Source organism: Zonotrichia leucophrys, chromosome 12 (assembly GCF_028769735.1).
Source record: "Zonotrichia leucophrys gambelii isolate GWCS_2022_RI chromosome 12, RI_Zleu_2.0, whole genome shotgun sequence".
In the NCBI taxonomy this organism is placed as follows: Eukaryota; Metazoa; Chordata; class Aves; order Passeriformes; family Passerellidae; genus Zonotrichia; species Zonotrichia leucophrys.
The window spans coordinates 5,309,514-5,333,935 of NC_088182.1; the positions used below are offsets into that span (position 1 = coordinate 5,309,514).

Below are 24,422 nucleotides of genomic sequence, written 5' to 3' on the forward strand. Positions count from 1 at the left end.
ATGGGGTGTAGATGTGTTTATATTCCCACAGGGGCATCTAAACTGGCATGTTGGGAACAAGGAGGGAATTACTCTAATTATTCTCATTATTATAATTATTATAACCAGCTGTTGTTGGCCTGGCATGGCTGATGTGGCTGTGCTGGTGTCCTGCTGCTTAGAAGCACAGTGAACAAACCAGAGATAGCAGACCACTGAAAATAAATGTATTAGTGTATAGTTTCTTACAGAATAATGCTAATACCATGTCACTTGTTTTTCTTCTCAGATATGCTTCAACAAATGCACAGAATCAGTGGAAATCATTTTATAGGGAAGGATTAGGTGAAATGTTGTATAAGAAGGATATTTAACATGAAACTGAAATTGTTTTAATGTAAGAGTCTGTTACTACTTTTATAGCAGAGGAAAACATTGAAACATAAATAGACTTTGGAGTTCAAGCCAAATTTGCCTTGATATTAAATGCAAGACATTTTGTCTGGCCAAGTGAGCCTTGTGTAGCTTTTAAAAAATACCTATAGGTTTCAGAGCACTTGGGATGCACAAATGTTGAGAAAAGGCACTTAGGTAAATCAATAAGTATTTTACCTTTTCTCTGGGTGTTGTTTAACTGCTGGTTTGAGATAACCATAAGGTGGAGGAGCTCAGTGGGCTGTCTCATGAACTCTTCTTAATGAGCATTATGTTATTTTCCCCTCTTGTTGTTTCTAGGCTGTTCAATTAACCCCCAGACGATGGCTCAACCTGCAGGAGTACCAAAGCAAAAAAATAATGGCAGACCATGGGGTTACAGTTCAGAGATTCTTTGTAGCTGATTCTGCAAATGGTGCCCTGGAGGCTGCTCAGAGACTGAGTAAGTTGACTGATAATGGGAGAACTCTGCTTCACTGGGTAGCAATCTGGAAAATAAATTGTTTTCTAATAAGTTTAAACAGTCTTTAAATTCATGCTTACTGAAAAGCTTTGATATTTCATCCAGACCATAAATATATGCTCAATTTTATATATGGACAAGTTTATAGTGGCAGTACTTAGAACTTTATTTCTCAAATATTTTGCATGCAGCATGTAAAGTGAATTCTTTAATTAACATTGTTATAATTCAGAATGTCATGAATAGTTGTGGGAGGAATTTTTTTTGTATACTTGATATAACTTAAGGATCTGAAATAAATGAACTTGTGTAACAAGCTGTTTTCAAACAAAAATTTGCTCTATTAAAAAGCAAAGGAAGGAAAAGGTTGTGGCCTCTCCATTTTACAAGATACTTAGATGTGTGTCCAAATGAAGAAATAGAAAAGGTGAGTAGAGTTACCATCACAAAAGGACGTGACAGTGGCTTGAAGACAAGACCCTGCTTGTGGAGCTTTATTTTGTTTCTCTGACAACATCCTCATTATGGCGTGATGAACAAAAGATCATAATGTGGGTCAGAAATGAATTTATGTAATAGTTTTTCTCTCTCAAAATAAAGTGTTAAAGTACTTTGTCAATCTGTTCTAACTGAAATAATTTTTCTATTTTTTAGAGTTGCACAGTTTTCCTCTTTTCATTCAGCTTTTGTTAATATATCAAATATCAAAATGCCAGAGGCCAGACATTATTGCAGCCTAATTGTGTAGTAACAGGAAGGTTTTTTGGTTTGTGCTTTACATAATGCACAGGCCACTTAGTTAAATGCATTTCAATTTTGCACACTGGAAGGTAAATTAACACAACTTACTCATATCCAAGATCTCATCAGAGCTCAAGTAGCTGAGTAGCATTAGCATAATGGCTTGTTCAATCTCTAGAACTTCATTAAGGTAATACATTTTTCAGTGATCAAAACCTTCTTATGACAATCAGTATATTTGAAAATATATTCGAAACAAAAAATGAAATGCAAGTGTTATGGGCATTTAGCAGTACAAAATGGCAAAGTGGGACATAAAGCAAAGCACATGAAATTGGAGTGTTTCCTCATGTCTGGATATCTGAGGAAATCAAGGAATGCTAACTGAAGCTGTGGCAGGTTTATCACCAGTCCTACAGCACTTAAACTCTCCTCTTCGTGATTGAACTCATAAATGGATTGGCCTGTCCAATAACTATTGCTGTTCTTCTCTATTGTTGTTGATCTCTGTGACTATTTGGAGATATAAATTACTCCATTAAAGGCAGTGAACCTTCTCTGTTTTATGATGCTGGGTTTATTTTAAATAACCTCTGTAGCTTGCTTGCTTTGCAAATCACAGAAATATCTGTCTGTTAAAAACAAACAAACAGTGTTTAAATAACCAAAAGTAAAATCTAGAACTAAAAAAACGTTTGCTCATGCAACTTTATCAGGTAAATTTTATTTTAATTGTGTGGGCTTGCTAGCTCTTCAGAAAGTGGAAGATAGTGATGCCTTTCTTCATTTGATGTAGTTGCATTCAGCTATGGTGCACTACTGAGCATGAAAGAATTGTGGTTTATGGTGTGGAATCTATTTCATGTTGGAATGACTGACACTCCATTGATCCACTTAATAATTAACAACATCCTCCTTATCATTCTGGTGCTGTGCTGTCCTTGTACTTCTAACATGCACTTTGAAAACTAAGAATCAAGAACATCAGTTTTGCTGCTGTGGTCATTGTTGTTCCAAGATTTTGCCAGGTTTATGTTCTTTGTGATCCCTCAGATTAATATTGGCTCTGTCACTCAGGGTTATCTGCACAATTTGCAACTGAATATGCAACCACACAAAGTAAAAAGATATGGGAAAACAGGAAAATTTAGCCTACAGGAGGCATGAAATATTGAGAAATAAAATAACCAGAGAAGGCAGTTTGGGGATGTTGTTGATAGACTGGCATTCTGCAGCAAAATATGGGGAGAGGCCAACCTCCCCTGCCAAGTCCTGCTCAGAAATCTCATGTTTCAGGTGCTGTGTGCCACGTTGCAGCTATCCTTCACTTTGACTTCTTCAAACAAGAAAAGATGCTTGTCAGCATATTTTAAAGATAGCATAAAGTTCTCAAAACTTGAAAGTCAAAGGTTCAGTATTTTTCTTGTGAAAGGAAATTCTTTCTATAGCCCTCAGGAATACAAGAAATACAGAAAACAAAATTTTCCTTTTTAATCTTACAGCATTACATCACTCATATGTGCCTGTATGTGTGATAAAGGGGTACAGGTAAGGGGATAGGAATTTCTATCATGGAAATCTGCATAAAGTCTGGAATTCACAATTTAATTTCACAATTTCACCAACTGTTTTGTGCTTGACAGAGCTGTCTTTACTGCTGCAGGGCCTGTGCTCAGCAGCTTTGCTATTGTTGGATTTCCTGTTGATGCAATGGAAAGAGATGAGATGAGATGAGATGATTTTTTTGCTGCTGTCTTCACTTGTCAGGAAGGTGTTAATGCATGTCTTCTTGAAAGGGTTTGCCTTTATCCAGTATCAGCAGTTTTGTTACACTCTGCTCATTTCCTCTGTTTCTCTCTATTTTTATTAATATATACGCTGAATGTTAATTTTTCTCAGATACTTTCAAAACTTACCAACTGTACAAAAGACAGTTCTGTAAGGAATTTTTAATGGAACTAAAGGATTTTTTTTCCCCTTCTAAGATAAGAATGGCAGATGTAAGAAAAATTAACATGACATCACTAATATTGACTTCAAAAGAAGTTGTACACAATACAGAATTAAGCCCCAAGGAATTCATTGCCTTCTATATGCTAAGCAATTTCCCAGTGTAACTTTTGTAGAGAAGGCAATATTTACTGAGTGCCAAGAAATTCAGTCACAATAGTTTTCTGGTTTGTATTAAAATTCCTTGTTTTTCAAGAGAGGAAGGAAAGATGTTGTCCCGTTTTGCTGCACAGTATGGTGTTGCTTGATCTGCTCTCTGAAGAAACTTAATTTGTAAACAAGTACTTACAATTCCAGTGCAACTATTTAATAGAAGAAAAAATACTTGGGAGCCAAGTTTTTGTCTGAAGTATAAGCTCATGTGGCTGTTTTTATGTTAACCCACAAGTCTTCTGATCTAATTCTCACTTAATTTAGGGCTTGTTTACCAGAGAAGGCATTTCCTTACTTGCTGTTTCTTCTCCTTGTACTGTAGCACCAATACCTAAGGAAATAATCCTTATGTAGGCTGTGTGTGCATTGCCACTGCCTGCACTGTGCATCATTTCTGGAAGGAAAATCTGTGCCCTGTGCATCATTTCAGGGCCTGGTTTGCTCTGGGCTCCTCCGGCACAAACCCTTGAGTCTCGTGTTCTGCTCTTTGTGCTCTGCCTGATGGAGAAGTTATTAAGGGAGCCATCATTTGCAGCCAGGAGGTGGGCAGAGCTGAGAGGGGCTGTAATTCTGCTGGAGGGGGCTGCTGTGCACTGTCATTTGGCTCTTTGAGTCAGTGGAGAGCACAGAGGTGGCTGGCACTGCTGACAGTCCTAAATCGATGCTGGGAACTTGGCACGTGTTTCTTTTTCTGAATTTTAACAGAAGCAATAGAATGCTGCCTGTTGCCACTTAGAGTGTTTCATTACATTTAGGAATCAGTCAGGTGCAGTGTTCACACTCTATCACAGAGAAATGCAGTTCAATTGAGAGCAAGGTTTTTATTCACTCTTCTTAAAAAAAATAATAAAACAAAATATAGCCTCTGCATGTCCTGTTTCTATTGCTTATGCATGAGGGAACTCATAAAATTCAGCTTTGGACTGAAGGTGTGCTTTTTCTATCAGGCTGGAGAGGTAAACATGTATTTTATAAAGAACAGAAAGGGTTTATTGAAGCATCTTTTCATGAGGTCATTTACCTGTCACCTATTATTCACCATTTTTTAGAATACTGAAAGAGTTCTTGGTCATGTGAGCACCAGTCTCCTTCCCATCTCAGCTCCTGAAGTTTTTTTCTCTCCATGGCTTTTTAATTTAAAGGGAAGGCTGCATTTTTAGATGCTGTTTTAGATCTCTTATCTGAAAATTCACCTCTCTAGTATTAGTTGTGAAAACCACTTGAAAGCAATTCATGTTTAGAAGGGATCAAAAATTGACCTTTAGGCTGGTGTTGTACTTTTTGTGTAGATCATGAACAATTTGTTGGTGATAATGCTGTCTGCATTTAATTTAAGCTTTTATGCTGGGAAAATTAAAAACATCCTTGAACCTGATGTTTCTGAGGATATTTGAAATGTGATTTCAAGTCCTATTTTGTTATACCAGGAAGAGCTTTTCTATGAGTATCCTGTACAGAGTGGCCCCTATATAAAATTTTATTTGAGAAACTTGGCTATTTAGCTGATCTTTTTTTACTGTCATCATGGAGTTGCTTATGTGATTTAATTTCCTCTCTGTTTCTGTCCATCAGGATAGGTAGCAGAATTGCTTCTTTCAGCATTTCTATGATTTTCATATTTATTTCCATTCTGTGCTTCACTGTGAAGTATTAATTTTTCACCTGACATAATGAGTTATTTCTCAGAAACCCTCATGTTATTTTTTGAAGCCACTCAGGTAATCCTTTTCTGCATATATTGAAAAAGTCATGTGTTGCTGCAATAGCATTCCAGGGAACTGTACACAGAACTTTGCTTGCTGGTGAGGAACAGCTCTCCCACAAGTCCTCTTATTTTCTCTGACAGCTTTTATTAAAGTTCCTTAGACTTAAATTACAGCTTTCTGAAACTGTTCTTTTCAGGCAAAATAACGCTGTAAGTTATTGACTAATATGATCCTATTCTCACATGGGTAAGTATTTAGAAAACAATCTTTTAAATTTAATAGAAAACTCGTGCTGGATGAGCTGCCTTGGACCACGTTCAGTGTTACTGAACATGAATATTTCTTTGTTCCACTTAATGGATTTTGCCTTGTCAGAGGAATGAAATCTAAAATTAGAGTGAAACTGCACTTTCCAAGCCACTTCTCAATGATAGAAAATACCTGTTAATGCTCCATTATTTGCAGCATTCATAGGCATCCCTTGAATGCATTAATTCAAAACTCCACAAAATTTGTCAATGTCTGTGGTTTTACTCTCTTTCTGTCCCTTGTTCAGTTCCCTGTTGTTTCTCAGAGCCTTCTCCTCCCTGTGCTCATTTGCTCTTTTCTTCTCAGCCCTTCTCCCACCTTATGAGTTCTGATTGGGAAAATCCTCTTACTTTTTTTTCCTTTTTTTTTTGTGCTAAACAGTCACTTGTTACCCTATTTAGCATAGTTAGAGCACATATTTAGCAGTTGTGTACTGCTAAAAGCCATTTGTGTGTATAGTCGTTTTTTGCTTGCTGAAGTGCTTTGCTCAGACCCACATTTGCTTGGCTTGGCAATCACAGAAGGTAATTTTTGTGTGTATGATCAGAAGACAAATACTGATTGCTAACCATGGTTTATATGATATTTAAATAATATCAAATAATATTGCAAATGATAGTTTGTTTCCTACATTTGTCTATGTTGCAATGATTTGATTTTTGGAAAACATCCCAAGTGTCAGAGTTGTGCAAACAACTTTAATATTCTCATTTGTGTCTGAAAAGGATGAAAATAATTAAGTAGAGTAAAAATTATGAAGGCAACATGTTGTTTGCTGCAGTTAAAGTAATCTTTTGTAGGAGGCTTGGTAATCAATATGTCAGTGACCCAATTTATTTATCTCATCTACTGGATGAAAAAGATCAGTCCTGGAAAATCAGAGGAGCCAGGAAAGGTGTTACAGGGTTTTGTTCACCAAATGTGCTATGCTAGGGAGTTTGTTAGAAAGTCCTGGGGAATTTGCTGTGATACAGCTGCAGAACAAAGCAGGAATAAAGCCCCTCTGCATTGTAGTTATTTTTATGGACATTCTTCATTTCCTCACACATTGCTTTTTGGGGCTTTAGCTTAATCTGTCTTGGAAGCTGAACTGCACAAGGCACAGTCAAGGTGGAATGAAGATTTCCTTTGAGGGTTTCACACTCAGTGAATGTTGGTGCTACAGGACCTTTCCCCTGGACAGGAGCCCTAAAGTTGTGCTGTTTTCTCCTCTGTATTTGTATGGGTTGGTTGGGTTTGAATCTTGTAATCCTGCCTATGCTTCCCTCCTCCCTTTGTGTCTCATGCTGTGACACTGCTTCACAGAGGTGGCAGAGAATTGGAAAACTTTTATGTGCAGCAGTGTTTAAGCAGTGCAGCATCCTTGGCACACCCTGGGAGGGCTCTCTGCCTTTGCCTTCCTGCTTCTCTCATTCCACCAATGCTTTCCCACATAAAGCCTTGGCACCTCTGGGTTTTCTGTGGAATCCAGGCAGCTGTGGAAGCACACATGCATTTGTTGGTAATGGCCACATGTATTGCATCCTGCATGCCAGAAAAAAGAACTAAAGAAACTTCCAGCTTCTCTAACTGGGAGCTTGAGTTTTATTCTTTTCCAAAGAAAGTTAATAACAGATTTTATCAAAGCTCACCGCTGGGTAATGTTTTGTTTCAAGCTGAACCTTTTTTGTTTCAAGTTAACTTAAAAATTGTGGCTTTTTTAATATTTTAGAAATGAACATACTTTGCAAGACCCTCTGCCTCCAGAGGAATTACAGAAATAGTTATTTTGAAATGTTATTTTGTTATGAAAAACAAATTGTTTTGTTTTTCTTATCTATTCCCTTCGTTAGAGAATTACATGCTGAGTGTGAGTCAGTAAATGCAAGCTTGAGACTGCTTACATTAGGTGGATATTTTATAACCATTCTTTGTCACCAAATGTCTTCATATTCAATAGATTTATAGTAATATGAGTAATGGCTTGGGGGCTAACAAATCAAAATCTCATTTCAGATGTTTGACACTAATGTTGAGCTGACTTATTGTTCTCTGTGTTGGATTTCTGATCAAATTACCAAAATAGCTGCTTGAAAGTAAAACACAAAGTCAAAAGTATTCTAGAAATGGGGTACTGAATTCAAAACATACTGTGTGCCACAGAGTGTGGGCTTTGGGAAATTTCAGTTGTGTTAAGTACACTACTGGATTTTTGTTCATAAAAGAAGGAGGCAACAGAAGTTATAGTTCTTGATTCAGGAATTTTATCATGTGGTGAAAAATGCGAAGTTTTACAAGGAGGGTACAAGATGACTGCTGGTATTTATTCCTCTCTTGTCACACCATATTTTATGGTTCTTCAAGGTAGTTTTGCAGCTGCAGAACAATAACCAGATGCGTAATTGAGAAGCAGCTGCATGAAATTTTCATTTTTTTATGCATAAAATCAGAACCATTAGACACACTTTATGTATAAGGTACGAAATACTAAACAAAAATGTTTTCTCTGTAGTACTAGCAGCTGTGTAAAGGAGAGAAATCACTTCTTCCATACTCTCTAGGTGCCCATCAACTTCTAAATGTTCAGGGCCTGATTACTGAAAACAAGTTTCATTCTTCTCTTGTTTTCTTTCTTTTTTTCCTTGTTTGTTGCTCTGTGCTGTGTGGTGCTGCATCTTCTATGTGATAAATCTCAGTGGATAATCCCATGTATAGGGCTCTCAAATACAAAATTGATGCTCATGCCTGTTCTTCATTTAAACTTCTCAGTAGAAGGACAAGTAGCACAATCATGTTGAACAAAATCTAAGAAGGAATGATGGCAGTCCTAAGATAGGATAGTTTATTATTGATATTGTCATGATTTCCCTGATCTCCTGGAGTGTGCCTCAAGTGACACAGGGTACAGCAGGAAGATACTGTTGTTGGTTATCTACTTTTTATGTATAATTTATTTGGGAAAGTTGATTTTTTTAAATAAAAAACTGCTAATTGTTTCTGTTAAATTTATTACACATTTTGTCTTTATGCAGCAGGTGGTGGTTTAGGATGAGCTGGATTGACAAGTAAGGATATTAACTTGTACATTTGCTATAAAAGCACATGGCTTGGAACCAAGCCAGGAATCTCTCCCAACTGATGCTTCAACTCTTGTGAAGCTCAGAGAACACCCAGCATCCAGCCCCCATACCATGATTCCCATCCCCTGTTTCCTTCTCTGCCTCTTACAGTCAATGAGGTAATATTAACTGGTATTTTGCAAAGGTTAGGATGCCTTGAAAGAGCTTGTTTTATCTTTAAAGATGGGAGTAATTTACAAGTTGAATATATCAGCAGTTGAGAAGTATGATCATAAGAGGCTGTGATTAGTTGGGTTTTTTTGGTAGATAATCTCTACCTAAAATGGTAGAGCAGTTTTTGAAGCTAAGGATGTTCTGACATTTTGTTAATCTGCTACTTCATATTTGAGAAAGTGCTGTGAATTTAAAATATGTTTATCTACATTTCTTCAAATATTTGCGGTTCAAGAAAAGTAAAATATTTCAACACATTTATGAATACAAAATGTGTCTTTGTAACCCTCCTGGATTCAGCTGGGAGATATTATCTGACTCTCTGCATCACAGTATATTTTAAATGATGCTCTAACCCTTGAGAATGTCACCACAAAAAAATATTTAGTCAGAATCATGCTCAGGGTAGTTCCAGAAGTTAGCTATGCTCTTATTTTAAGTGATTTTTGTTTTATTAAGAAAAATCTGAAGTTGACAATTTTACCTCTGTGTGGCACACTCTCCCTGGTCCTACAGTTAAAGTCAGCTTTTCTTCTGTGCATCATTATGAAGGGAAACATTTTTCTTGCACCTCCCCTGGGCTTAGTTGGACTGCTCACCTGAGTAAGATGAATATGGCTAAACTTCAGGCCATAAATCTTAAATTTATCTATTGTTCTAAATACTTAAGAACAGCCCTGGGGGTTTTGGAGAAAGAGAAGAGAAAGGCAACCAAGAAAAGTTTGTTTGCTGTATAAAGAGTTAACAATATAAAGTCACTGGGAAGGTTCACCTCTGCTGCACTGCACCTCCCTCTCCTCCTGCCAAGTCTTTGACCCCTCCCTTCCTCCAGTTATTCACCTGCACCGTTTAGCAGTAGCTTTCCTGGTCTTGGTGAGTTCTGCTTTGTCCCCACTGCAGATCATTCATGAAAGTGCTGATGCCGTGTCTGCATGCCCAGCACCCCCTCTCGTTCTTGTTCCCACAGATAAATCCTGTACCCCGGTTTTGGGTTTAGCTCATTAGATGGTCAGTGTGCCAGATTTTCTTTACTTTTCCACATCTTGCCTTCAGTGTAATACAGGTTTTGCTTGGGTATTTTGGAAGAAAAGTGGAACAAGAGAGACTTGAGACTGATTGCTGGAAATTTGACTATCTTAGGAAAAACTATTCTTATGCAGTCTTCCCCCCAATTAAATACAGGCTTATGTCTCATGCCATGAAGTAATTTGCCATTTAAATATGATGATTAATTTATACTATAAATAACTTGCTTATTTTATCTTCTGAGTCACATTCCTATATGAAGTGCATATACAGATAGTATTTATTTAGTTGGGGTTTTTTTATCCATAAGAAGCTAAGTTAGGTGCTTAAAGATGTTTCTATGGAAAAGTTATTTGATAATTTTAAAATGAAAAAATTTCATGTACTTTCATATTTTATGTTGTGGGTTTACAAGATGAGACTCCTGAGTAGTTGGGCTTATGCAGCTTTGTGACCATTTTTCACAATTTTGATTTATGGGTTCTGATTTATGGCTGAGTTTTACGTTGAGTTTCTGATGTTCAGAGTCCTGTAAATAGTGAGAGGTCTGGACATCCACAGACTGGAGTAAGCATTCCTTCAGAAATCTCTCTGCTGCTGAGGAAACAAAATAAACCAGTCAAATGAAATACTAAAGAGAAACTTTTAAGGGCCAAGGTTCAGGGGTAATTGAACACGAGTTGCATAGCACTGAAGATGGCTCAATGTCAGAATTTTCAGTTGTGCAGAAAGGATGCAATTAGTGCAGTTAACAGCAGGTAAGGCCATGATAACTATATTTTCTTTTGTCTCTATGAATTGTTTTAGTTATTTAGAACCTTCTTTTGCATTCTATTAAGTTATACTTTAAGAGGCTTTCTGAGAGTAAACTGTGACCACAGTTTATACAAATGTGATTTATACTGCCTTAGATACCAATTCTGGGCTTAATTTTGGAGTGAGAAGGTTGGAAGGTAAGAAATTACAGAAGCATGAACAAAACATCATGCAAAGATGTTGCCTCAAATAAAGATTGCCCTATTGTATATCTGATGCTTCAGTAAAATCTGGAGCTCTTTTTCAGCAGCACAGAGAGGAGGAGTAATCTCCTGTAGGTTTATTTTCAGCTGTTACCTCATGTGATTTGTAAGCCAGGCAGACACGATTCCATGACTCTGCAGAAGCTGAGAAGTGGGCTTTGTGATGTGCCAAAGCAGCTTGCTGACCTTGAGTTAATTAAATATTAACCAGTTGTCAGGATGACACAGAGCATCTGTTTTTGAGGATTCGTAGGAGGGGCCATTGGGATGGTGCTTGGGTCACATCCCTGTCATTTCAATGGCAGGCTGGCTGATCCCACACACTCAGCTGCCCAGGGTTATAGAGCTGCTGTACAGATGTGGTCACATCTGCTGCTGACAGGTTTGACACACATTTGATCCATGGTCCTGCTTGTCTGGGACTGAGAAGGTGCTGAAGAGCACCATGCATGGAGAGTGTGTCCATTTGAGATGTACTCACTCACCTGCTGTGTCAGCCCCTTTGTAGCTTCAACACGGGTTCAAGGCACTTAAATCAGCTGCACGTTCTTTTTCTTTGCAACAAACCTGGTGTTTAATTCCAGTTCTGTATTTTTTACCCAGAAAAGTTCCGTTTATATGTGAGTAATTGGGAAAGCTCCCAATTCCACTCTTTGATATGATTGCTCAGTCATTGTGGTGTTTAGACTGTGCAATTTCATTAAAATATCTGGAGTTCAATTTCCAGGCATAATATCTGCCTTCAAAATCCCCACAGAGCTCAACTTGCAGGAAGCCTAAATGTAACAGCTTTGCTGGTTTCCACATCACGTTGAGATACATCCTTTCCTGCAAGTGCTGATTGCCAAACCAAAAGCTCTCTCTTGCTTTTACATTCATTTTTCTAGGCTAATTTAATATTATGAAACCTGTACAACATGAAGTTTAATGTATATAGCTATATCTTTGCTGCTGAGGTGGTGATTGGAGCTTGAGAGACAAATGCCAAGCTGTCAGAACTGGGGGGTAACATGTTTGTGTTCCCTCAAAGGACTGGGAAAGGGCTGGGATGTGACAAAGGCATGGAGGCTTCTAATTAATCAGGACAGTGCCATCAGTAATTGAATGTATGTACTGCTCTCTGTCTTTAGCTAACTGCAGAGTGCCCTGTTGAATAGTAGAATTTGGTTGTCTTATGTACCCTCCCTGTTCTTTCCAAGCTGTAAAAGCTGATAATATATCTGAGGGAGGATCACAGATTGCATTCCTTGGGTTTCAGCTTAGCAGTGGTTGGCCTCAGTGCAGCCCATTGGGTGATAATTACACAGAATTTGCTGTGCTGTCCAGAAAACTGCTCTGAACCCTTCTGTGTGACAGGTCAGGTGCTGAATTGATTCAAATGAAACACGTGGACAAAGCTGTGTGAACCCTTCCAAGTGCACAGGAAAAAAGAGATTAAAAACACTGGAGGAGTCAAGGGAAGCACTGGGAAACCTGGAATTGGCAGGAGCTTCTTGTGCTTCTCTGTGGGCATTTGTGTGTCCTCAGCTTTCCTGTGAGGTTCAAGAGCAGGTCAGCAGTTTGTAAGCTCAGATTTCTTCAAGGACTTGAAGAATTTGTGCACAAAACTCAGGAAATTTGTGGTCCAGGAGTACCAATAACACCTGGTGTTAGGGAATGATGGTTTCTGCCAATATCAGCACATTATTCTGTAATATAAGTTGTTACAACAATCAAAGAAATTAATTAGATAATGCAATAATTTTGGGCTCACAGTGGGTTAAAATGTGTCTCTGGTATCTAATGTCCCTACTATTCACTGTATACAGTAAACTCAGTGGGAAGAGCCCATTTTGAAAGAGCGAGGAAGAAGGAGCTGTCAAAACAAACATCTTATTCCTCCCAACAAAGAACCCCAATGAACAGCCCTAGACCAGAATGAAACTCACCACAGACCCAGAAGTTCAGTGGAAGGATGAGCATAACCCCAGGAAAAGAGGCAGCAATTAGGAAATAGTTGTGCAACAATTTAAACTGCTTTATTATAGAGTTTTTTTCCCTTGCATATAAGCATTTATTCCTGTTCTGTAACAAGTAAATCTGGAATTTAAAAAAAAGCAACTACATGGTTGAGATCATGGGTATATTTACAATATATTCTTTCTATGTGTCTAAATATGTAAATTGTGCTTTCTCTTTGCCTGTAAACAAGGTTTTGAGTGTAACGTTGCTCATGGCTTAGGTTTCTGCAGACACCTAACAAGTGTGACCTGTTTCCCTGAAGCTTCTGTGCCTCTGGAAGGTTCCTGAGATGTGTGGGCTTCTCTGCAGGAGGCCAGTATTTGGGTTTTTAAACACCTTCCTCCCTTTTTTGTTATGAATCCAAAGTCAGTACGCTGAGACCGTTCCCCACTTGGAAAATTTTTTTTACAAGAACAAAAAGATAGTTTCTTTTGTATATAAAGAAAGAAATAGGCTTATGTGCAGGCAAGAAGGATCTTAAATAAAACATTGTCCTTTTTCTACCTTCGTTCAGCTGGGAAAATCAATTTTTGGTTCCTCAACTGCAAAGAAAGATCAAAAGGAAAAACTGACAATCCAAACAAAGGGCAAGGTGATGTGGGCTGCTTGCACTCCTGTTCCCTGGTGTGCTTCATACAGGCATTTTCCCAAGCAGAATATATTTACAGAAGAATCAAGGGTGGGTTTTTTTGTATCTCCAAATCAACGATGCTGTGACTAAAAGTGACCTGAATATAAAAGTAAAAAAAACCCTACTTTATATTACACTTTGTATAGTTCTTTGGTGCTAATTTAGGCAACAGTTCTCAGATGTGTCAGGTTCTTCATTGCACAATACTTATGTTTTGAAGAATTGTGATTGATTTTACTTCACTGGAACTGGCCAAAGCCAGTACTTTGTTCTATTTTTTATTTAGCATGTTATGTAATGCAAGAGAGAAAATATCTTCATTCTTGCTTAAATGCCAACCAGATGCATATTTGAATCTTCATATGAAAACTAATTTCAGTCAGTGTGGAGGGAAACTTTATGGAGATTGGCTTTCCTGCTTTGTATTGATTCCTGTTTATATCTTTAATAAATAAAACATGATTTATTGTTATAAGCTCATATTTACAAGAGGAGGAGATTAAAGTGTCAGCAGGAAAAACAGAAAGGAGGAGTGGGAAAACTTTAAAACACACAAACTGAAAAATAGCTTGAATAGCTTTTATCAAGTGTATTAATTATCTTTTGCATAAATGTAAGAAGTTGAAAATAGTTATAAAAGTATTTGATTTTAATGTATTTTCACTTCTTTGAGAGAATTATTGTGTGGACATCAATTTTGTAACCATACTAAATGTTAATTCAATGGATATTATAAGTACAAAATAGGCTGCATCCAACTCAAGGCACATCCTTAGTAGGAAAATATTTTTGCCTGTATGTTGTGTATCAGTGTGTTGGGTCTTTACCCATGCAGGCAGAATGCATTTACTTTTGGGACTCTGTGTTTGGCATGTCTTGGCATGGTAGGGATGCAAATAACTATGTACAGAATGCTCTTTTCAAACACAGATGGTCCCAAGTTCCAAAAGCAGCAACTGTAGCTGGCAGCTCTGGGACTTTTGGGAGTGTTTGCAGGGAAGGGCACTCTGCACTGTGGCATTTGAAAAGCAGAACCTTTAGACAGATGATTGGCACAAATGACTAGTGATTTATAAAGTTTAGGCCTATAATTTTGTTCCTCAAGCACTGATTAGCTCCAAGACCTCCCTATTCTCATCAGGTGTGTCCAAGGAAAGTTTTGAAAGCAAATCCATTGATTTTAGGCCTTAAATTTGTGTGCCTGTGTAATAGCTTTGTAAGGCTGATGTCAATATTACATAATCAATAAAAATAAGTCTGTATGCTTGACCTTTGTAGATTTTGAAGCACTTCAAACTGCTTGCAGCTTGTTTATTGTGCAGTTAAATCTTGATTTGTGATAACAAAGTGCTCTGAATTAGGTGAGTGGTAAGAAGCCATGTAGGAAAATTATGATGATAGTAATGAAATGTGCCTGATTTTGTAACTGTGCTCGTTTGCAAGATTTTTCTTTCTTTGTCTATTCATTAATTAATTGTGTAGCAGGAGAGTTCCTGGGAGGTGTCAACAGAAAACTGGCGGCTCCACCTGCTCAGTGTGCAGTGCCATGGAAGTGTCATCGTGGTGCTTTATCACTTCACTGCTTAGACAGGAGAGCAGAGCTTGGTTTCAGCTCTCTGCTGAAAGCAATGCACTCTTCCTTTTCATTTTTATTTGTTGTCCTGCTTCTTCTTTCACTGGTCTGGGGCAGCTTTATGAAAAGCTTATTGCATGGAGCACTCATGACTGAGCAGGGTGGCCAAGGTCAGAGCCTTGGATGTCTTGTTCTCTCTGCCAACACCTCTCCTGCACTGCTGGTGGAGCTTCCCTCCAGGGCTGCCCTGGACAGAGCTGTGGAACAGCCCAGTCCTGGGGGAAATTACTTGATTTCACACCAACACCCTGGTGTTCCTCTCGCTGCCAGGCCCCTTGTCCCCCTGCAGCTTTGTTTCTGGGTTACAAGCACAGTGACAGTGCTTTGCCCTCAGGGTGGGGGACCTTCATGCCTTCTTTTGCCTTCTGGCTTGGCCCTGGGGGCTCCACACAGGCTGCCCTGGAGGGTGGAGAATTTCCTTTTACTCAGGCCATTGTTCTGTAACATACTGGGGTTTTTGTTATGCCTCCCAATGTTTCCTATGTTGAAAACTCAGGAAATTGTTGATATTTCAACCTTTCCACAGGCTGCAGGTGAGTAGGATCTACTCTCAGTCTAGTTGCTGATGTTTCAAAATTCCTTTAACAAATGCAGACTTGGTTCTGCAGAAACCAGCCAAGGTGATGTCAGAAAATCATTTTGGTGTTAGTCAATTGAAAGAAAAGACGTAATTTTGATGTTCAATTTCAGATCAGTGGTAATAAAGCAAAAGAAAATTATTATGTGCATTATCAGATTTCATTTCTCATATATCCAGAATACTTGGCTTTAAAACTGTAGTCCAGAGGCTTTGCATCCCATTTACTTTGAAGAAAAATCTATTAATATCACAAAAGCTACTTTTGTGATTAATTTGAAAAAGTCTTTCCTTGTGAAACAAAGGAATTTGTACAGACAAAGAAAAAATAGATTGTGTTAAAGAAATGCACAAGAAGAAAATAGGAATGGTTTAGATACATGTAGGTTTGTTTAGGTTTGTTTTCTGGAAGAAAAATCTGAATTGTGATCTTTGAGGCATGCAGTGTGATTAATTGTAACCTTCAGTGGCTGACATGGACCAGAAGTGTGTGAATGGGGAAAAGGCTGAGGAAGTGCTTGGAGCATCCTAGACATGTGCAGACATTCCAAAGCATAATTTCCTTTATATCATTCCAAGCATATGTATTTTTATGGACTTTTTTTTTAGTGCCTAAAAATTAGAAAATAACTTTTAATTGTTGTTTATGAAGCACCATATGGCTGTCTGAAATTTTGGCTTCTTGTGGAATGAGGAAAATGAAATTAATAGGAAATCACACTCAGAAATCTATTATTAACTTAATGGAGCTAACAGCTTGTCCAGTGTCCTCACACAGATCATGTTGTAGCTGCATATAATAAAAAGCAAATCCTTATAAAACCACTGAGAAAATGAAGTGGCAGAGAGAGGCCAAGCCAAAAAGCTGCATGTGTTGGTACTGGGCATGGTCATGAATGGCTCAGCTAACAAGCTACTGGTGAAAATCAAGGATACAACATGTATTTTCACAGTTGCTTTACCATGTGTTTGAAATAATTCATATTTTATTCTAGATGGTTTATGAAGTAAAGGCTTATCTCAGGATAAAAATCTCTTGTCACATTTTTTATTTTAATCTTTCAAGTAGAAACTTGTTTGGTCCACCCAACTAAATTGTTCAAAGTTCTGTGCTTTTGTTTGTGGCTTAACGTTCAATAAGTAATGGGGATACTTTAAACCTAATTTTTTTCTCTCTCAACCTGTCCTAACAGAGAGCTGAAACTCTGAAGTTTGCATTATCTTGCTTCCACCAAACATTCAAAATTGAAAGCGCATAATACAATGGTGTGAAAAAAGAATGTATCACAGCCTCAGCCTTTTTAGAAAAGTGTCTGTAGATGATGTGATACTATTAAAAAAAAAATTACAACTAAAAAGAAATCTAGAAAAAATAGCCAAAATATATTTTTTTCTTAGAAGACTAATTAATATTGGCAGGGATGCAGTGTTAGGGATGTGTTCTGGATGGGTTTCTGTTGAATGTCTTGGCTCTATGTGTGAGAAGGAATTGTATAGGTTAGGTAATATTATAAAGCTGTAAAAAGAACTTTGTTCAGGTAATACAGGTTTGAAACTATGTTCTAAACAATTTTTTTTTCAGCATTGAATCTAAATTAACCAGTGTATCATTGATCAGTGAGATGGCCTTTTTATAGAGTAATTAAGTCTAAAATATTGAATTAGATATTAAAGATTCTGCTAATAGGTCTGGTCTTAACCTTTTTTCCAGTATTAGATTATTTTGGCAATTGCTTCTATTTCACATATGTGATGAGTAAACAAAAACAAGAGGAGGCTGTGGGAGGTGAAAGTCAGGCATTTTGGGTTAGTTTTGGCAGGGGGTGACAAATCAGTGTCGTGCTTCTAAATGAGGGTAAGGAGTCGAGGGCATATGTAGAATAGCAGCTCCAAAGTAATACTTTTCAACTTTCTTTAGCACTACTGAGGCAGACATAAACTCTTCAATGTGATATTTTTCCCATCCAGATGTTTCCCACGTAATGACCAGTCTAGCATGATTCTCTTCAGAGGTTCAATAAATTATTTCAGCAATACATTGAAAACTTTGTACTTAATTCCACTGAATAAGTTGGATAATGAATCAGGCTACTGGAGGACATTTCAATCCTACTGGGCTTGGTTCAGATCAAAATAATACCAGATTTGCTGTTCTTTTGTATGTTTCTAGTTTTGGATGTGGATTGATTTATTTATGGTCTAAACAGCAAAATGTGTGGTACCTAATGCAACCCTTCACAATGAAACAAAAGCTAAGGGATACAAGGCTAAGAGCTAGAGCAGAATTGTATAACCAGAACTGTCTCTGGGAGAGAAATGTTAATTTTGCTAAAAATGTAAATTTTCAGCGGAGAGCTGTTCAGTGTTTTCATTGCTTTGGGTAAAAATGCAAACTGTAGAAGAGATTTAGGTTTGGAGCTTCATTAAGAAGTTCTTCATGAAATGTGTCAAAGCCCCACTGAGGGTAATATTTATGTAGGCACCCAAATGCCAAGCTGGCATCAGTGTGTGCTTAGAATTAAGCAGATAACTACCTGATAGATGAAGGAATCTATAAATTGTTGTAAAGAGGAGAAATGACCACTGTGGTGGTGAGTAAAGAGGTGAGGTGCCTTCAAGTGGGGCAGTGCATGCACATGGGCACCTGTCAGGTCACTTTGTCCCAGCTTTTACGAGGCAGCAAGAGAGGATGAAACCTTTGAAGGAGTTTAGTCCTGGCCTAGTATTGGCAGCCTTGCAGAAACTGGGTCTAAAGTTGATTTCTCCCTCTGAGCCTGTGGCCTGTTCCTCACACTTCCCAAGGCTCTTGGGTTTCCAGCCTTCACTGTGTGATGTCCTCCACATTTCTTTCAGCTTTGGCTTCCATTTTAATGTTTATTTTTAAGGATCCTGCTGGGCATAGCAGGCCTGTGTGGAAAGACTGTGCTTGGCAAAGGGCTGATTATCAAGTCTCTACTTGAACAGGGTTCACCTGTCGCATTATGGATTTGTTAACACTTCTGAAATAGTGGTGGTAACATTGCAGTTGTCTTTATTCTCTGCATATTTTCAGATATGAAAGAGAGAAAGTTTAGATTTTGAATCAGGAAAGAATTCCTTACCATCAGGGAGGTGATGCACTGGAACAAGTGGTGCCCCATCCCTGGCAGTGTCCAAGGCCAGGTTGGATGGGGCTTGGAGCAGCCTGGGATGGTGGAAGGTGTCCCTGCCATGGGAGGGAGGGGTTGGAACAAGATGGGCTTTAAGGTCCTTTCCAAGCCAAAACATTTGTGATTCTACAATTCATATTAAAAATTCATATTAACTTGCTTTTTTACCATGTGAACTCCCAGCTGTCTTGCTTAGCTTTTTTATTTCATGCTCCATTTTTGAGACTATCTCCAACTACAACAACTCTTTTATGATTGGAAGTGAAGTGTGAGAAAAACTAATATGTGTGCCTTGGTTTATGTATTCTACACTACATACAATTTTTTTTCAAAATCATCTCTGCAGTTCAATAATGGATAAAAGAATTAGAATCAGTCAGAGAAGGCTTTGTGTCATTTTTTGCCTTACATATAATCAGAAAGAATGAAATTTTGAACACGTTCCAGGAAAGCAGGTGTGTGTATTGTTGCAGCAAGGGGAGAGAACAGTGTTTGTTCCTAATGGCTGCTTGACTTCAACACTACAGATTGCATAGAGCCTGTTCCCTGAACTGTATTAAAACAAATTGTGTTATGCTATTCAGTCAAGAATTTAAGGCACAGTTGATCTGAGTCTGCTAACTTTAAAATATATTTTACTTGGGGGGGGGGGGCAAAAAAAGGTTTGCATGTTATTTTGGCAAGGAAAACTTCAAATCCTTGTAAACTTTAAAAGGTAATTATTTTTTATTTTTTTTATTTTGTAATTTAAGGAGATGGGAAGAATAGAGAGAAATGTCTTGATAAGAATCTGTTCAAACTGACAAATTTTTGAATGAAAGTTTTAGAAATCAAGACTTGTGATTTATTCACGTATTTAATACTTACAAGGAAAGCACATGATTTTGCACGCCCAGGTTTCTCAGTGCTTAACAGAGTATCCTGAGAAGCTTCCATGGTGGTATTGTCAGATCATAGGGACTGGGACTAATACAGAAGGAAAAGTCTTTGCTTGCTTGTGCAGCCTCTTAAAATGAAGTCATCTGAAGAGGAGAAAAATAATATTGGCTTGGGCATAATATAAAGGATATTTTGAAGTCTAAAAGTAGCAAGAATGGACCTACTGGGTATAGTGAAGAAAGAACCCTGGATCCCTTTGCATGGATTTTTCTATTTTTGTTCAGTATTTACTATTTATATGCTGCAGGATGCCAGGATGACTGCAGGTTTCAGAAACTGCCTTTCTCTGTTTTGCCCATAGAATGGATGTTGCTTTAGAGCTGGCAGAAAGAGCTTTTTCTCTCTTGTCAGTGAACTCCAGTGCTCTTCCACAAAAGAACAAACTTGTTCCTTTCCTGGTTGAGTTTCAAACCACATCTGCTCTCAAGTTTATAAGCAAATGTGAAAATAGCCATTTTTCTAAGCCCTTTGTCTATTACAGAGGAAATTTATGTAAAAAATAATGAGAAGTTAGGTTGAAAAAAGAAGCTGTTAAAGGCTGAAAAATATCAGGAGTGAGATATCCCATGGAGCTTGAATCAAGCACATACAATGAGCAGTTTCAATATGAGAACTGTTTCTTTTGGATCCCTGCCTTAGTGTGCATATTTTTCCATGCATTATAGTGGTGCTGCTGGATCTAGTGAGGCTGCCTTTGCTGTATAAGCAATTTATCAGGTTTAACTTACATGTAGGATGTGTGAATACTTGATTACTTTTACTCTGAGAGGATTTAAGGCTGCAATATTGAGAGTGAGCTTTAGCTTAGCTGATTTTATCTAGCCTTAAAATTTTTATCACCGGTGAAGTGTGTAGTAATGGCTATGAAAGCAATTAATAACAGTAATGACAGAATCAAGAGACTGACTAATTTATCATTATAGATTTTAATGAGGCCTATAATCTAGCAATAAATATACAATATATTCAAAACTATGGAATTATAAAAAGGATGATTTATTTAACTTTAATTCTAAACTAGTCTGCAAACCAAAGGTTGTAGAGAGTGGGCTTGTAAGAACATAATTCTTTTTGGTGTTATGGAGCAGAAGGATGAAAATAACAGAGGAAGAGAGTTTAAATTAAAATTAAAGGAGGGGGAAAATCATTGTTTATCTTCATTCAAAAGGCCTTAAAGCACAATAGTTTTATAGGTGTGGGAGGTACCTTGTGGACAGCTTCTTTTTCATCTCAATCTGCTCACTTGGCAGAGCCTGGGAGCTGCCTTGGATGCTGCATCCCTGCAGCTCTCAGAAGATGGGCAGCAGTGGAAGTGGCAGCAATACTTGGGAAAAGCTCTCTCAGATTTCAAACCAAGTTGGTGTAAAGAGACCCAAATGTGCAAAGTTATTATAATAAATTTAAGATTCGGTGTTCAGTGTGGAAACTAGGCTTAGTTACTGGGTTAAAAGTGAAAATAATTTAGGTGTCATTGCTTAATTGGATAGTTTAGCCTTAAAAGACCTTGTGTAGGAAGATAGTTAGCCACTTTGTAGCTTGTTAGTAGAATGCTGTAAAACTCAAGACTGTCCTGACTTTGCATTGTGCAGCTCCTGTGACCATGGGTTGCTGTCATCTGCTTTGCAATGTGTGCTGAGCTCATTCTGAGAGAGATCAGGGCACATTCCAGGGACTCTCTGCTGCTGCTGCAGTGCTTACATTGCAGTCAGGGGTTTGCAGTGAACCCTTCTGTGCTCAGCTGCCTTACACTGGGGTAAAAACACACTGATGTCATGGTGGAATGGGTTCTGCATATTTAAAGAAGGTGCGGACAGTAATTTAATTTATACACAGCCCCTGCAGATAGAGAAGCCAGACCACTGGTGAGACAGAAATTTGATTAGGAATTCATGTGAGACCTCCTCCCTTTGTCCCAAGCTCTAATTCTGTAGTGTGGGAGGTCTTGTCAAAGTAGTCCTGAGTTCCCTCTGGTAGAAAGCCTTTTGTTCATGAGCAGGGGAGCTGTTCCCATACATCTCGTGTTCTTTACAGCAGTTTATTTTTGATAAGCTACAGCACGTTTTAATGTAATTGTTAACATGCCTAATTTGCAGCCACACAGTCGTATCAATAATAATGGAAAGTTGTTCACAGGTAATAAATTAGCATAGCATAAAACCAGCAGAACTCTGCTTCTCACTATATTGTTTCACGATCAAGAATTCAGTAGTTAAATATACACAGCAGTGGGCTGAGAACAAGCTGTTCATTTTTGCTGCAAGCAGTACCAGTGGACCAGAGTAATCATAGCTCCCAAAAGCAGGACTGATTTTATTGATTTTAAATAGGCTTTCATTACAGCACTGAGCTTATTCCAATTGCAAGGAGTATCACTGCTGTTTGTATTCACAGTGCTGGCTGAGGGAAGGAGAGGTTTTGTTTGATGCCATGTAGAGGCTCTTTGTCCCTCAGTGTTCTATTCTGCCCTGCTGAAATAACTGAATTTATTATAGAAAAATAAGTACTCAAGGCTTTTTTCCTGTGGTTAAATTTTTTTAGATACATAGAGCCAGACCCAGTTCTCAAATTTTGAATTCTGAGTATTCTTCTGAGGAGTCAAAGTCTTGCTTATTTATTGACATATGACTTAGGGACCAGCTGTATTTTAGTTCCATTTCTTTAAAGGATTCTTTGGAAATCATGGAATCACTTTGCTTGGAAATGATGCTAAGATCACCAAATCCACCCAATTTAACCCAATACTGCCCAGTCCAGCCCTTAAACCCATCTCTAACACCACACCTGCACCTCTCTCTTTTTTCCATAGATTAACGTAAAAAAGGCAAATAAGAGAGCTGCTCAGTCTGAGATATTAATGTATTCAGGTTATAATTAGTGAAGAACACATGCTGTTACCAGCAATGTGTCATTAATCTGCATGGAGCAGTTTGCAGCTATTTGTTGCTAAATTAGTGACTCTTCAAAGCTGTCGGGTTTTTGTATTGTTTCTAATGATAAAAAAAATATAAATCTGTGACTAAAAATCCACATATGCACACTTAAGAAGCAGGCTGGTTTGTTATTTGGTTTTCTTTGGAGTTTTTGTGTTTGTTTTTGTGTTTTAATTTGCACCAGGCTGGTCAGTCAATGGCCATACACAGAAGTTGGTTGAAGCCTTAATGCTGTCGAAAATGTTGTACTTTGTGCTTTAAGGTGGTGTACAGGCATGTTGTTTGTGATAGGTTTTCTTCAAGTCCTTTAGGTGTAACTACAGAATTCTGCTTAAACATTTCTTCCAGTGTTACTAGAACAGTTTGGAAGGGTATTAATAGAAATTAGTTACACCTTTCTGGTTTTAATGAGCTTAATACTGACTTAAGGTATGTTTTTTGTTTTTTTTTTTCCTTAAACCTGAAGCTGAAGGTGAATTACTTCAAATATTCTAGCTAACCCCACATTTTTGTTTTGGCATGGTCTTTCATAACATAATTAGGGAATTCAGGCAGGAACAAACAAAAACTTTGTGTGAGCATTTCTAGAAATCAACTCTTTAGATAAGGTGGTGACATTAAGGAGTGTATCAACTTGGTAAGTACTGAATGATCAAGCCTAGTTACTGTAAAATGAGATCTGGACGGTTTATTTAATTTTAGAGAGTTTGGGCAAATAATTATGGAATTAAACTGCTTGCTGTTGGTTTCCTGGAGGGCATGAAGAACCTGCTGTACTGTGCTCTGCTGAGCTGCTGCATTGATTAGTTCTTCAGGTCTAATCTTTACTTGGCTGTGCTCATTTTCTATCTGTTTGTTGATGGGTTTGATAGCTGTTTTTCTGAAGTTACTCTATTGCCTTGATAGTCCTCTGGTGGATTATAAAAATGCACACATTAATTCCTTTCTCTAGCTTCATTTGTTGGAGCCCAGTGGAGATAATTGGTGCTCATGGAAGGTTGGGAATGAGGGTGATGATCACTCCCAGAACTGATACCACCCATCACTGACAATCAAAGCTCACATTTTCAGGATGGCTGGAAGCTAAAATTGATTTAATTAAATGCTTACAGCATCTCTTAACAATACCATATTAGATTCTTTATCACAGCAGCTACTGTGATTTTTAGAGTTTGCTTGTGCAGGTTGAAAAGTGATTTATAGTTTTAATTCATCTTAATTTGTGTGCTTACGAAACATTTTAGATAAAACTTTTTGTTGCATTTAAATTTCCTTGTTATCTGCCCTGCAGTGGCATGAGTAATAGGGAGCCCAGAACATGAATATATTGGAATGCATGAAGTATTTTCAAGGAGAATGCTTTTAAAGTTCAGAGTGATATATGTCAAATGTTACTGAATGGATAAGCATGTGGAGAAATTTTAGCCTCCAGAAGCTTAGAAATTAAAC

At 37.8% G+C, this 24,422-nt stretch overlaps 1 protein-coding gene across 4 annotated transcripts in view; it reads left to right on the forward strand.

Moving 5' to 3' along the window:
* Positions 1-24,422, forward strand: part of SUCLG2 (succinate-CoA ligase GDP-forming subunit beta) — a 103,003-nt gene that overhangs the window by 21,512 nt on the left and 57,069 nt on the right. For 3 of the 4 annotated variants that reach the window (XM_064724218.1, XM_064724219.1, XM_064724221.1), the window contains exon 2: positions 715-856. In XM_064724218.1, coding sequence (XP_064580288.1) covers positions 715-856 — 142 coding nt within the window. Of the gene's footprint in view, positions 1-357; positions 377-714; positions 857-24,422 lie in introns of those variants that run through there. The other variant, XM_064724222.1, reaches the window with a different exon arrangement.